At 41.4% G+C, this 12,879-nt stretch overlaps 1 protein-coding gene across 1 annotated transcript; it reads right to left on the reverse strand.

The window, feature by feature from the left end:
• Window positions 1-2,406: 2,406 nt before the first annotated feature.
• Window positions 2,407-8,006, reverse strand: LOC144368384 (antigen-presenting glycoprotein CD1d-like). The gene is made up of 6 exons (XM_078027219.1): window positions 7,634-8,006; window positions 7,075-7,341; window positions 6,528-6,806; window positions 5,768-6,046; window positions 4,742-4,844; window positions 2,407-4,644 (listed from the first exon to the last, which is right to left on the reverse strand). Exons 1-6 carry the CDS (start codon window positions 7,692-7,694, stop codon window positions 4,623-4,625), a joined length of 1,011 nt encoding a protein of 336 aa, XP_077883345.1. The 5' UTR covers window positions 7,695-8,006; the 3' UTR covers window positions 2,407-4,622.
• Between the last annotated feature and the right edge of the window lie 4,873 nt (window positions 8,007-12,879).

Genomic DNA, 12,879 nt, shown 5'->3' on the forward strand with positions numbered 1-12,879 from the left:
CAATTTTAAGAATCAAATAGACCACAACAGAATAATACTGGATGACTTCAAAACACCTCTCTCATCACTAGATAGATTTTCCAAACAAAAAGTAAACAAAGAAACTATAGAACTCATCCATCAATAAGCAAATACACTTTATTCTCAGCAACACATGGATCATTCTCTAAAATAGAACATATGTTATGCCATAAAGCATATCTTAGCAAATATCTTTTAAAAATAGAGATACTATCCTGCATTGTATAAAATTTCATAATAGAATGAAATTTGAAATCAATGATAAAATAAAAAATAGAAACTACTCGAAAACTTGGAGAATAAATAATACACTACTGAATAACAAATGGATAGCAGAATACATCATGAAAAAGATGGAAAAAACTCTTAGAAGCAAATGAGAACAATGATACAACATATGAAAATCTCTGAGAATTATGAAGGCAGTGCTAAAAGGTAAGTTCATTACATTGAGCTCATTCATTAAAGAATAAAAGTCAACAGATAAATGACCTGACATTACATCTCAAAGCCCTAGAAAAAGAACAAATCAACACAAAAAAGTAGTAGAACACAGAAAATTATTAAAATCAGAGCTGAATTCAATAAAATTAAAATAAAAGAAACAATTCAAAAAGTTGACAAAACAAAAAATTGGTTGTTTGAAAAAATAAATAAAATTGATAAACCACTAGCCATGCTAATGAAGAAGAGAGAAAAAACTGAAATTACTTAAATTCATGAGGAAAAAGAAAATATGAAAAGGGAAATATCATTATATAATTATTGAAATACAGAAGATAAAATAAAAACTATTTTGAAAATTTACACTCCAGGAAAATAGAAATTAAATTACAATTAGAAAGCCTGATATTAGAAAATATCAACAAATTTCTAGAGACATATGGTATGGACAAACTGAGTCAGGACATACACAACTTAAACAGATCAGTTTCAAGCAATGAAATTGCCATCAAAAGCCTGCCAACCAAGAAAAACCAAGGAACAGACAGATACACAGCTGAGTTCTGCAAGACCTTCAAAGAAGAATTAATTCCAATACTCCTCAAATTACTCTATGAAATAGGAAAGAAGGGACCCCTTCCAAACTCATTCTATTAGGCTAGTATCATTCTAATACCAAAACCAGACAAAGTCAGATCAAGGAAAGAAAATGGCAAACCAATAGCCCTGATGAACATAAATGTAAAAATTCTCAATAATTCTCAATAATTCTGGCTAATCTCATACAAAACACATTTAAAAGATAGTGCACCATGATCAAGTGGGGTTCATTCCAGGGATGCAAAGTTGGTTCAACATATGGAAATCAATAAATGTAATTTATCACATCAACAGACAAGAATCATAGGATCATCTCAGTAGATGCAGACACACATTTCACAAACTACAGCACCTCTTTGTGTTCAAAACAGTAGAAAAACAAGGGGTAACAGGAACATATCTCAACACTGTAAAAGCTATTTATGCTAAGTCAAAGGCCAATATCATTCTAAATGGGAAAAAAAATAAAAGGATTCCCTCTAAAAACTGGAACAAGACACGGATGCCCTCTTTCACCACTTCTATTCAACATAGTCCTTGAAACCCCAGCCAGAGCAATTAGACAGAAGAAGAAATTAAAGGGATATGAATAGGAAAGAAGCACTCAAACTATCACTATTTGCCAACAACATGATTCTCAATTTAGAGGATCTCAAAAACTCCACCAGAAAGTTTCCAGGACTAATAAATGAATTCAGCAAAATAGCAGATGCCCTTAAACAGATGAATGGATAAAGAAACTGTGGTATATATACACAATGGAATATTACTCAGCATTAAAAGAGAATAAAATTATGGCATTTGTACGTAAATGGATGGAGTTGGAGAATATCATACTAAGTGAAGAAAGCCAATCCCAAAAAAACCAAAGGTCCAGTGTTTTTCCTGATATGTGGATGCTGATTTCTAATGGGGTTTGGGGGAACATGGGAGGAACTTTAGATAGGATGAAGGGGAGGGATGGGGAGGGAGGAGTCATCGGGGTAGGAAAGATGGTGGAATAAGATGGACATCATTACCCTAAGTAGAGGTATGAAGACACGAATGGTGTGACTCTACTTTGCGTACAGCCAGGTAAATGAAAAATGTGTTCTATATGTGTACTGAGTTGAAATGCATTCTGCTGTCATGTATAACAAATTAGGATAAATAGATAAATCTTTAAGATAATAAAAGTAGCCTGTGATACAACCAAAAAATTATATTGAATGCTGGAGCGCTGATGTACTTATAAATACATAGCCAAAAAGCTACTCTTGGCTATAAATAAAATCCTAAAAGGAACAAGAAACGTGGGGCAAGTAAGAAAAGAATGAAAAGACAGAAGACTTAAACCATACCCCAAATTATATTGCTTTAATATAACACATCACATTCAAATGGTCCAAACAATCAGATTGTCATATAGAATAAAAAGGTAAAATACAACTATATGCAGTCTACAGAAAACACACTTTAAGAACAAAGACAGCAGTACAATGAATCTGACATGACTTTCCCATCTTTATATATGATTAAATGACCAATGTAACCCCACATCATGTACAACCACAATAATGGGACCCTAAGTGGAAAATGTTAAAATCATTTTATGTATGAATGTCAAATTACACCCTACTGTCCTGTATATCAGTAAAGAAATATTAAATAAATGAAAAATTAAGTAAAGAGAACAAAGACAGATTAAAGCACAAGATGGCAAAAGATACACTTAACAAAACCTGATAATATGAAAGCAAGAGGACTGGGGTTGGGGCTCAGTGGTAGAGCCCTTGTCTAGCATGTGTGAGGCCCTGGGTTCAAACCTCAACACCACATAAAAATACATGAATAAAACAAAAGTACTGTGTTCATCTATTTAAAAAAAAAGAAAGAAAGAAAGAGTGACTATTTTAATGTCAGAGTAGAATTCAGGACAAGAAATATCAGACGTAAAAGAAATCATTTAATGATGATAAAAGGGTCAATCCACCAGAAAAAAAAACTAATTTTATATTAATAACAGAACTTTAAAAAACTGGAGTAAATAGAACAAAAAGTTAGAAATGAAAGGGAAAACATTTACATCCACAAATGTAGTTGGAGATTTCAACTCTGCTATCTCAGTAAGTATCAGAGCAAGTAAGCAGAAAACCAGTAAGGATATAGAAGATTTGAAGAGCAACCTAATGGACATTTATAAAGCAATTCACCCAACAGCAGAACACTTTATTTTGCAGTGCACATGGAATATTCAGAGAGACAGAGACTGCAGATAGCAAGCAACTTTCAGTAGATTTCAAAAGATTAAAACCACAAAAAATATATTTGGGGAATCAAACAGAAAGCCAAAGACTAAAATACAGCAAAAGTTTCATAATTGCACAATATATTTTTAAATAATTAATAGATCAAAAAAACGAAACACATTTACATTCAGTTTCACAGTTCCACTTCTCAGGATTTACTAGAGATAAGGAAAACCAAGGGTACCCAAAGACTCTGCGTAAATGTTCAGAGCAGCTTCATTCCTGATGGCCCAGCATTATAAATCACCAAAGTTTGTCATACCTTTAAACTGTTACTATTAGTATGTGGGAAGGAACTATTGATAAATGGAACATGGATGAGTCTCAATACACATTGTGTCAAGTGAAGAACAGAAACATTCCATTCCATTTATATAAAATTCTCAGACTGGTAAAACAAAAAGAAGAAGAATGTAGATCAACACAAACTCATGCTGGTATTAACAAGGAGAAATCACAGACTTTGGGGAACTGAAAAGTTTCTGTGAAATCTGAAAAGATGGGAAAGTAGTTATGTGGGTGTAGATATTAGTATAATTCCTTGAAGTATAGGAACCCCTTCTTGTATTCAAATTATACTTTAAGTTTATTTTATTCAAGTTTATTTGTTTGTTAGCAACACTAATAAGAGTTTATAAGGAGGGTGCTCAGGAGAACAGAAATATGTAAGTTCTTCATGATTCAGAAAATTTTTCGTGGTAAACGGGTGTTGAAATGGATCTTGAAGAAGGGAAAAGAGACTTGATCTGGGTGCACCCGAGATGGGACCAGTCAGCAATGCTTATTTATCACAAAGAATATTCTGTCCAAAGACAAGTTAACTTTTTAAATCACCTGTCACATAAAATTCTAGATTTCCAGTTTTCACGAGAAACATAGGCTGCAATCAGGCCAGTTTGACTGGGCACTTGACAGCTGGCCACTGCAGCTACCACCTTTGCAAAGGACATGTTTTTCTAGCTCAGGACAGACCCTGTCACTCCATGACCAACCAGGGCACTGCTACCCCAGCCCTTACCTGCTCATTGCCAGCAGGTCATCAGAGGAGTTGGGGCTCCTGTTTGCACAGAATCACTGGGGCTTAAAACTTGTCATACAAGGGAAAGGACTTGAAATCTCTTAGATAAACATTGAAAGGATGTGGATGACCCTTTTCTTTGTTACTGCTCCAGGTTAACTCTCCATTCATCCTCCATTCCTAAGCAGGCAAAGACTGCAGTTCTGGGGACCTGAGGTCTTGGGCTCCAGACAGGCAGGTGACCAGAAGACTCACAAGATGTCTTCATAGGAGCTGTGAGGGAAGAGAAAGGGAGACACCATTCAGGAAACAGGAACAGGGGGTGGAGGAGAGAGAGCAAGGGAAGGAGCAGATGGAAGGGGAGACTCACCGGTGACTCTTGATCCAATAGAAGCCTAGAATGAGCACAAAGAGCAGCACCAGGCAAGCCAGTACCACCAGGATGACCAAGCCCACAGAGGTGTGGCTCCCACCTGCAGGGGACACAGGACGTGTGTCAGCCCAGGATGCCGCCCTGTATCAAGTTCCCTGGTCTAGCACATGTGAGGGGCCAGGCACTGCCTTTTTCCTCCCCCCATTTAGAGCATCAACTTCTATTCCTCAGAAGATTAGACTCCCCACCTTTTCACGGGTCTAGGCACATCTATTCATTTCATTTCACTATATAATAACGTAGCGTACAGGTGAAGCTGTGTAGACAGGCAGACCTGACTCGATCCCCAGCTCTTTCACCTTCTATGAGACTCTGGGTACTTAACCTATCTCAGACTCAATTTCCTCATTTGTAAAATAGAATAACAGTAACTGCTTCAAAGGAGAGTGGTGATGCTCAGGTAAAGCAATGAATGCAGAGTGGCCACGCCCCCACGCAGGAAGCACTCAGTAAACCACAGCTCTCCTTGTTAACCTGCTTTTCATAAGTCCCTGATCCCCATTCTGCTGGGAAATGAATCTTCCCAGATTCTGTTTTCATTTTATATGCAGTGCTACTAGTTGAACCCTAGAGTCTGGGACAAACCACTGAGCTGCATCTCTAGCCTTTACTTTTTGAGACAAGGTCTCCCTAATTTGGCTAGTCTAGCCAACTACTTGGAATTCTCCTCCACCAGCCTCCCCAGCAGCTGGGAAGAAAGATGAGTGCTGCCATGCCCAGCTTCCAGGGATTCATTATTTGCCAACAACTTCCAGATCTCTGAGATTATGAATCCCATTTCATCTTGTATTAATACATCAATTGTCAGTCTCATTTTAGTTTCCAGACTCTTTTTTCCTCCTTTCTGTAATTGGAATCTCATATTCAGTCCCTGCTGTGTGCCAACCCACCTTTGCGAATCCCTCCCTCTATGCTGGAGAACCACCTGTCTCCACTTCCAACACAGCCCCAGCCCTTTCTCACCCCAGTAGAGGATGAGGTCCTGCCCTCCTAGGCTGCTGTGCTTCACCCTGCAGGCCAGGCCAGCCGCCTCCCCAGCTGCCACATCCAGGGTTGCTCGGAGATGCCACGTCTCATCACCATTGGGCAGGATGTCACCTCTCTGAGTGCCCGGCTGCTCCTGTTCCCCTCGCATCCACATCACCCACACGGGCTTTGGGTAGAAGCCAGACACGTGGCACACCAGCAGCAGATGTCCAGGCCCAGGACTGGGGCCACTGGACAGCCAGGCCTCGGGCTTCACTGTATCCAATAAGGGATGAGGAAAGCATAAGGTGGGAACTCTGCATCAGAGGTCCCAGGCCTCCTCCCAGGTTCATGATCCACAAAGGTCCACTTCTGGAGGTGAAGTCTCCAGGTAGCTCTGATCCCTTTGTGTCACCTTGCCCAGGAGTCCCATCCCTCATCTCCTTCCCCTCCCCTGATCCCAGTGCCCTATAAATGCCTCACCTCCCTACTCTAACACCCTGAGCTCAGCTGGAGCACACAGCATGTCTCAAACATTTTCTGAATCAATTCTGACCCACAGACTTGATTTAATTCAACTCATGGAACCCAGCAGGTACTCAGTGACACTGGGTGATGTCAACAAATACCCTCATGCCTTATCCATCCCCTCCTATGTCTTGCTCTTTGTCTGATGCTTAAAGGAAAGCAAACCCTGGGATGGCAAAACCTACTTGAAGCTTAAAAGTAGGATAGATGGAGAGGACAGAAGGCTGACCTTGCTTCTCCAGTTCTGACTTCCCTGTCTCTAGGAGGCCATTCACAAATTGGGGGCAGATGTCATTGAGGAGCCACTGCACTGTTTCCTTTGTCCCTTTGTTCTGGTTGAGCACTTTGATGACCAAATCTACCCACTGGGGGGCCTGTGGGGCAGGCTCCCAAGCAGTTCCCTGGAAACTCAGGATATGTTCTCCTTGATGTGCTACATGGAGAAAGTGTTCTGAGTCGTTCCCAGGGTGCACCTCACAGCCACCAGACAGCTGCAGCTCCATGGGATCTGTGGAGAGAAACGTGCAAAACTCAAATGAGCTTTCAAGGACTGAAAGGGATGAAGGAGAAGAGACTGGTACTGGGGTTACCCGGGGGACCCACAGTGGACGGAAGTGAGAGTGGGTGGCCTGATGCCTGAAACTGGGGCCCGGCCAGGCAGAAGTGCAAGTCCTCAGAGGGGGAGAAAGCAGACAATCTCATCCCTCTCCCAGCAGGACTTCCATGTCCATTCTCTCACTGTGGTACCTGCCCAGGATCCCATCCCCTCAACTCACACTCTAAGGACAGCATTTTGGCGAATTCCTGTATGTCCCTGGTGAAGCTGCTTCGAAAAACCCGAAATATATTCTGCAGGTGGACCCACTGCTGGCTGCTGAAGGTGCCCTGGGCCCAGGGCTTCACAAATCTGATGGTGTCAGAGGCATTGCTCCAACTGTGCGTCTGCAGCTCCCCCAACCAGGCCAAGGCATCAGTGCGCATCCAGCTGCTGTTAGTGAAGGAGGAGATCTGGAGACAGCGGAAGAGGACACTCCTTCGCAGGACTGGGAAAAACGAAGACTGGGTAAGTACAGCGAGTGGCCCACGGAGCAGAGAGCACAGGGAGAGGAAGGAACAACAGCAGAAGGTGAGTCCAGGAAGGACAGCTGGGGTGCGCTGACCCTGAGCCACACCGCGCCAGGAGCCAGAGACCCTGCGATCTCTGGTGCATTTGTGCGCTCCGGGATCAGTGGCCCAGGGCTCATCCCAGCTCCCTGGGAGCCTTTCCCTAAGTCCCAAGCCCGCTCCCTCTCTCCGCCCTTTAGCGCCAGTACGCGGGCACCCTGGGCCACTCACCGTCAGAGCTTCCCCACGCCTGGGGGAGCACCCACAAGAGCAGGAACCACCCGCACCCCATGCCGCAGAGTCTGGGACCTTGCGGGCTCCGCCCATCCCGTGGCGCTGCCCTCCACGCTCCGCCCCCAGCAGCCTCCTGCGCTCTGCTTTTGGCAGGGACCCCAGCCAAGTCCCAGGTGCAGCTCAGGCAGTCGCCCTGCTCCTGCTGGGGTGCGTTTTACTCTTCTGCTGGACTGTCCCCCTCGCCGCTAGCGGTTCCATCTGCAAGGAGTCCCCAAGCTGTGGCTCACTTCACTGGGATTCACAACCAACGCACTTTCTCAGGATCTGTCCCAATGCAAAAGGAATAGGAAACAGCACATGCGACACTTTGCAACTGTTATCTAACTGTTAAAAGAGGACATTAGGTGTATCTGTGTTACGACTGCAGCAGTGCCAAAAAAAAAAAAAAAATAGGAAAGAATTTGGTTTAGTGGTGTGGGTCTCCAGGTGGAGAGACTATGGGTGATTTTTATTTGTTTTACACTTTTAAATCTTCAAAAAAAATCAACTGAATCTATACATTGACCATAAACTACCGCATAAAAACCAATTTTCTTAGTGTCCCGAGGTAGGATAAAAGACATAGGATGGATACAAAGGAGACAGGAGATAAAAAAATCAAGAGTGGCCTGGATTTAAGGTTCAGATTTAAAGTACACTTTCACCCTGGATTAAAAATGCAGGTTTCAAAGTCTCTTTCACTACTCTGATTACAAACAGCACTGTTCCAGCAGTTGTTAGTCCTCACCCACAGGACCTTAAATAACTTCTTTCCTGACCTGGACCCACAAGAAAAAAAGGGGTCTGAGAAATGCCTTTGCTCAACAAGTAGGTATTCTTACAACTCATACACTGAGAATTGCTTTGATTACGTCATCTATATGTCATACTCTGCATCAATCCCTCAATGTTACACCAGTGTAGTAATGTTTAAATTCATCAGCAGAACAATGAAAACTCCCCAGGGGAACATTATAAGCGATTTTTCATCAAAAATAAATAAGAAAAGAAAATGACTCTTCTGGGTAATTGTTCGCCTGTCCAATCACAGTCACAAAGGAGGACTCAACCACTCTGTTAGATCATGTCCCTGTACTACAAAGACTTCACTCAGTTTGGGAACTTGGTCCCCTCTGCTCACCTCACCAGCTTCCTGTTATAACCACTCTGACCTCAGGTCCTGAGGTCAATTTCTCAGGGGAGTCTTCTGAGCCTCCCAGACTGTGAGCAAAGGCAGGAGAACTAGGCCAGCCCCACCTGCACCCCTTGCTCACTAACTTGCTTTGCAAACCTTTCTCCCAGCACCTGCAGAGCCTGTCATTATAGAAACATTCCTGTGTGTGTCTCTTGCTGTGTGCTCTTGTCAATCAGCTGGAGGGACAGCACAGGTAAGGATCACATCTCTGGCTCCACTTCCTCCCATCTGACCACATGAATACTTCCCTTCCTCCCATGCCCCTGTGTCCCTAGAGAACAAGCATCTGCCCCTCACTCTGAGCTGGGATCCCGGAGATCGCCCTAACCCACCTACCTTACTATAAGGAATGTCCCAAAACAGTTTCAAATAACACAGAAAACTTATTTGGGTAACAAAGACAGGACTGAATGATTGAATGAGAGTTCAAAATAGCCCAAATAGTGGATGGGAAGGAAACTGTGGGCATAGATGTGAAAGTACTGGGGAATAAATTGGAGCAAATTATATTCCATCCTTGTATAATTATATCAAAATAAACCCCAATAGTATGTATAACAGTAATGCAGTAATGAAAAGATTAGAAAAGAAATGGAATTAATCTGTGCATTAGAGGTTATTTCATAAAACTGCAAAGAATAATTAATAGCTGAGCTGGGTATCCAGCTAGAAAATGAAGCAATATTGGAAGTTCAGTCCACATGGAGCTGCTCTGTATCTCCCTCCGCCAAGATTTCATTGTATATTCTGAGGCCCTGCAGAAAGCATCTCTGAAGAAGTCGCGGCAAGGACAGAACATTCCCTCTGGTCTTAGCCAACCCTCTAATGGCATCACTGAACTTGGTACTTCCCTCCATTCCTCCTTTCACTTTACTTGGTTCAACTTCCTTTACTCTATTTGTCTTATCTACTGTTTAATTTTTTTTTTAGTGCATTATAGGCATACATAAAGGTGAAATTCACTGTGGTACGTTCACTCCTGTACACAGGATCATTGATCAGTTTCATTCCAACATTCTTCACATTTTCTGCCTCTCCTCCAGCCCTCTCCTCCAACCCCTATCTCTACTCTATTGATCTCTCTTCTGTTCTAATGGGATTCCTCCTCCCCTTTTCCCCCCTTATTTTGGTCTAGCTTCTGCATAAGAAAGAAAACACTTGATTCTTGACTCTATTGGGTCTGGCTTATTTCACTTAGCCTGATCCTCTCTGGTTCCAGTCATTTACTGCCAAAAGCTATGACTTCATTCTTCTTTATGGCTGAGTAAAGCTCCATTGTGTACATATACCATGCTTTCTTTAACCATTCATCTGCTGACAGGCATCTGGGCTGGTTCCATAACCTGACTGGTGTGGATTGCACTGCTATAAACATCCATGTGGCTGTATTGTGATGGTAGGATGACCTTACATCTTTACAATATGTGCCAAGGAGCTGTTGAGATCTATTTCTTAGTTTTATATTGCACTCCTTAATTTGTCTATTTGTCCATTCCTTTCTTATTACCATAATGTTTTGATATGGTGGCCTCTGGGTTTAGTATTTTGAATGACAGACACTCTGACCCCATCATTACATTTTTTTTCCTATTTTGAAGCCATTTTAATGCTACTTAAATTTTTATTTAATTAAAAAATTGGGGAGCTAATTAACATTTTGTTACATTAAGTGTTCTGAACCAAGAAAGGAATGCATCTTTTCACTAATTCAAAATGGTTTTTATCCTTCAGAGAACTATGTAGTATTTTATATGTGTCTGTACTATTCATGTGAAATATATTCCTAAGTATCCTCTTTCTCTTTTTGGATTTTGAATACGTCACTTATTCCCATTTCCATTTCTGGTTGGTTGTAGTTAACACATGCTTTCTTTTGTATGTGTTTATCTTTTTTACTTGAAGAAACACCTTGATAAATTCTAGCAAATGTTCTTTCAAACGGGGTTGTTTGTTTCTCCTAGGTACATAGTCACATCATTGGTGAAAAGGATTCAGTTCATCTCTTCTCCCGTGGGTCCCTCTGCCTCAGCAGCTGCTCTTGGTCCAACAGAAGGGTGCACCTCCTGAATCCCCAGAGACGTCAAAGTCAGAGGGAAATGTCAGCTGTCACATTCAGTGCCAGCTGATGCCCTTGTTTAGTATTAGGCCACAAAACCTGCATTTATTTTTCTATTTTTAGTTATACATGACAGTAGAATGTATTTTGGCAGAATATACATACATAGAGTATATCTTATTCTATTTACGGTCTGCATTCTTGTGGTCATATACAGTGTGCAAATACAAGGCTAGGAAAGTTATGACCAACTAATTCTGCTCTTTCCTATTCCCCTCTCCCCTCCCTTCCCTTCATTTCCCTTTTCTAATCCAATGGACTTTTATTCTTCTCCTCCCCACCCTCTCTTGTTGTGAGTTAGTATCCACAAATTAAAGACAACATTCATCCTTTGGTTTTGGGGGATTGGCTTATTTCACTTAGCATGGTATTCTCTAATCAATTACCATCAGTTTACCAGAAAATGCCATAATTTCATTTTCTTTCTGGCTGAATAATATTCATATTTTGAAGGCTATGTTAAATAGGGGTTTCGGAAGAGGTCATCCCTGTCTAGTTCCAGTTTAGGGAGAGAATGCTTTCAGTTTTTCTCCATTTAGATTGATTTTTGCCTCAGGTTTAAAATATTTAACTTTCACAATGTTGAGATATGTTCCTGTTATCCCTAGTTTTTTAGTGTTTGAACACGAAGGGGTGCTGTATTTTGTCAAATGCCTTTTCTGCATCTCTTCAGATGATCATATGATTCTTTAAGTCCATTGATGTGATGAATTTTGTTTATTGAGTTTTGTATATTGAACCAATCTTGCATCCCTGGGATGAACCCCCACTTGACTGTGGTTGGGTCTTTTACATATGCTACAAAACCTTCATTATCTGGGGCAGGTTCCCCTTGATCATGGTGGTAAGAAATTAACTCAACTTCCTGCTTCCTCCTTAGAGATAAGGGAGAAAGCCACCTTCTTCTCTTAGAACCCAAAACATCTCATTTGCAACTACACAAACCAAGCTAGTCTGGAAAAATTATTTCTCACTTCTTGTTTCTTCAAGACTTTCCGTCCATGCCTTTATGTCTCATGTTCACTGCTTAGAGAAGCCCTAGAAAAAAATAACAGAATGAATGGGAAGCTATCTCTCTTTTCTCTCCTGCCACAATCTTCCCCTGAAGCAAAAAAAAAAAAAAAAAAAAGTGTAGTTAACTTCCATGAATAAAGGGAAGGAAAGAAAAAAATGCAAGGAAAGAAATAAAAGCATGTGCTAAAATGCCAAAATATTATCTAGCAACATGACTTTAGAATTTTCCAGAGGGACAGGCATAAAAATTATTAAATAATAAATAAGCCAAGGAAACACAAACCATCCAAATGAAAAACGCCAACTTCCCAGGATCCATTTGATGAGTGGCCAATCTCTGATGTCCACTGAACTCAAAACAGCACAGGAGAATTATGAACAGTGAGCACCGAGGCCCACACTGGCCTGCTTCCCTGTTCATAAAATAAAAATAATCGCATTTAATTTCTGCAAAAAGACAAAGAACAGTGAAGGGGCATCCAGGAACTTCCAGTGATCCAGTCTAGAATCAGTGAATCCATTACTTTATTAAAGTATTAAGAAAACCAGAGAAGGAATTGAATGTTCTCAAAAAAAAATAATATTTATTGAAAAGCTGTGTGGGTCAGCTCTTTGTGACTAAAATAACTAACAAGAACAACTTAGAAGAACAAGAGTTTGTTTTGAGCTTATGGTTTCAGAGGTTTCCTCCATGCTGTGATGATCCCATTTTGGGGGGCTTGAGTTGAAGTGGGACACCACAGAAGAATGAGGCAGGGGAGGAAAGCTGTGGGCTGGGGAGAGGCCACAGCACTGCCATGGGCAAGGACAAAGGGGCACAGCTCAACACCTCAGGCCCCAGATGCCAAAGTGAAGCTGCAGGAATCAGTTGCCCAGCTG

This window comes from Ictidomys tridecemlineatus, chromosome 11, assembly GCF_052094955.1.
Source record: "Ictidomys tridecemlineatus isolate mIctTri1 chromosome 11, mIctTri1.hap1, whole genome shotgun sequence".
Lineage (NCBI taxonomy): Eukaryota > Metazoa > Chordata > Mammalia > Rodentia > Sciuridae > Ictidomys > Ictidomys tridecemlineatus.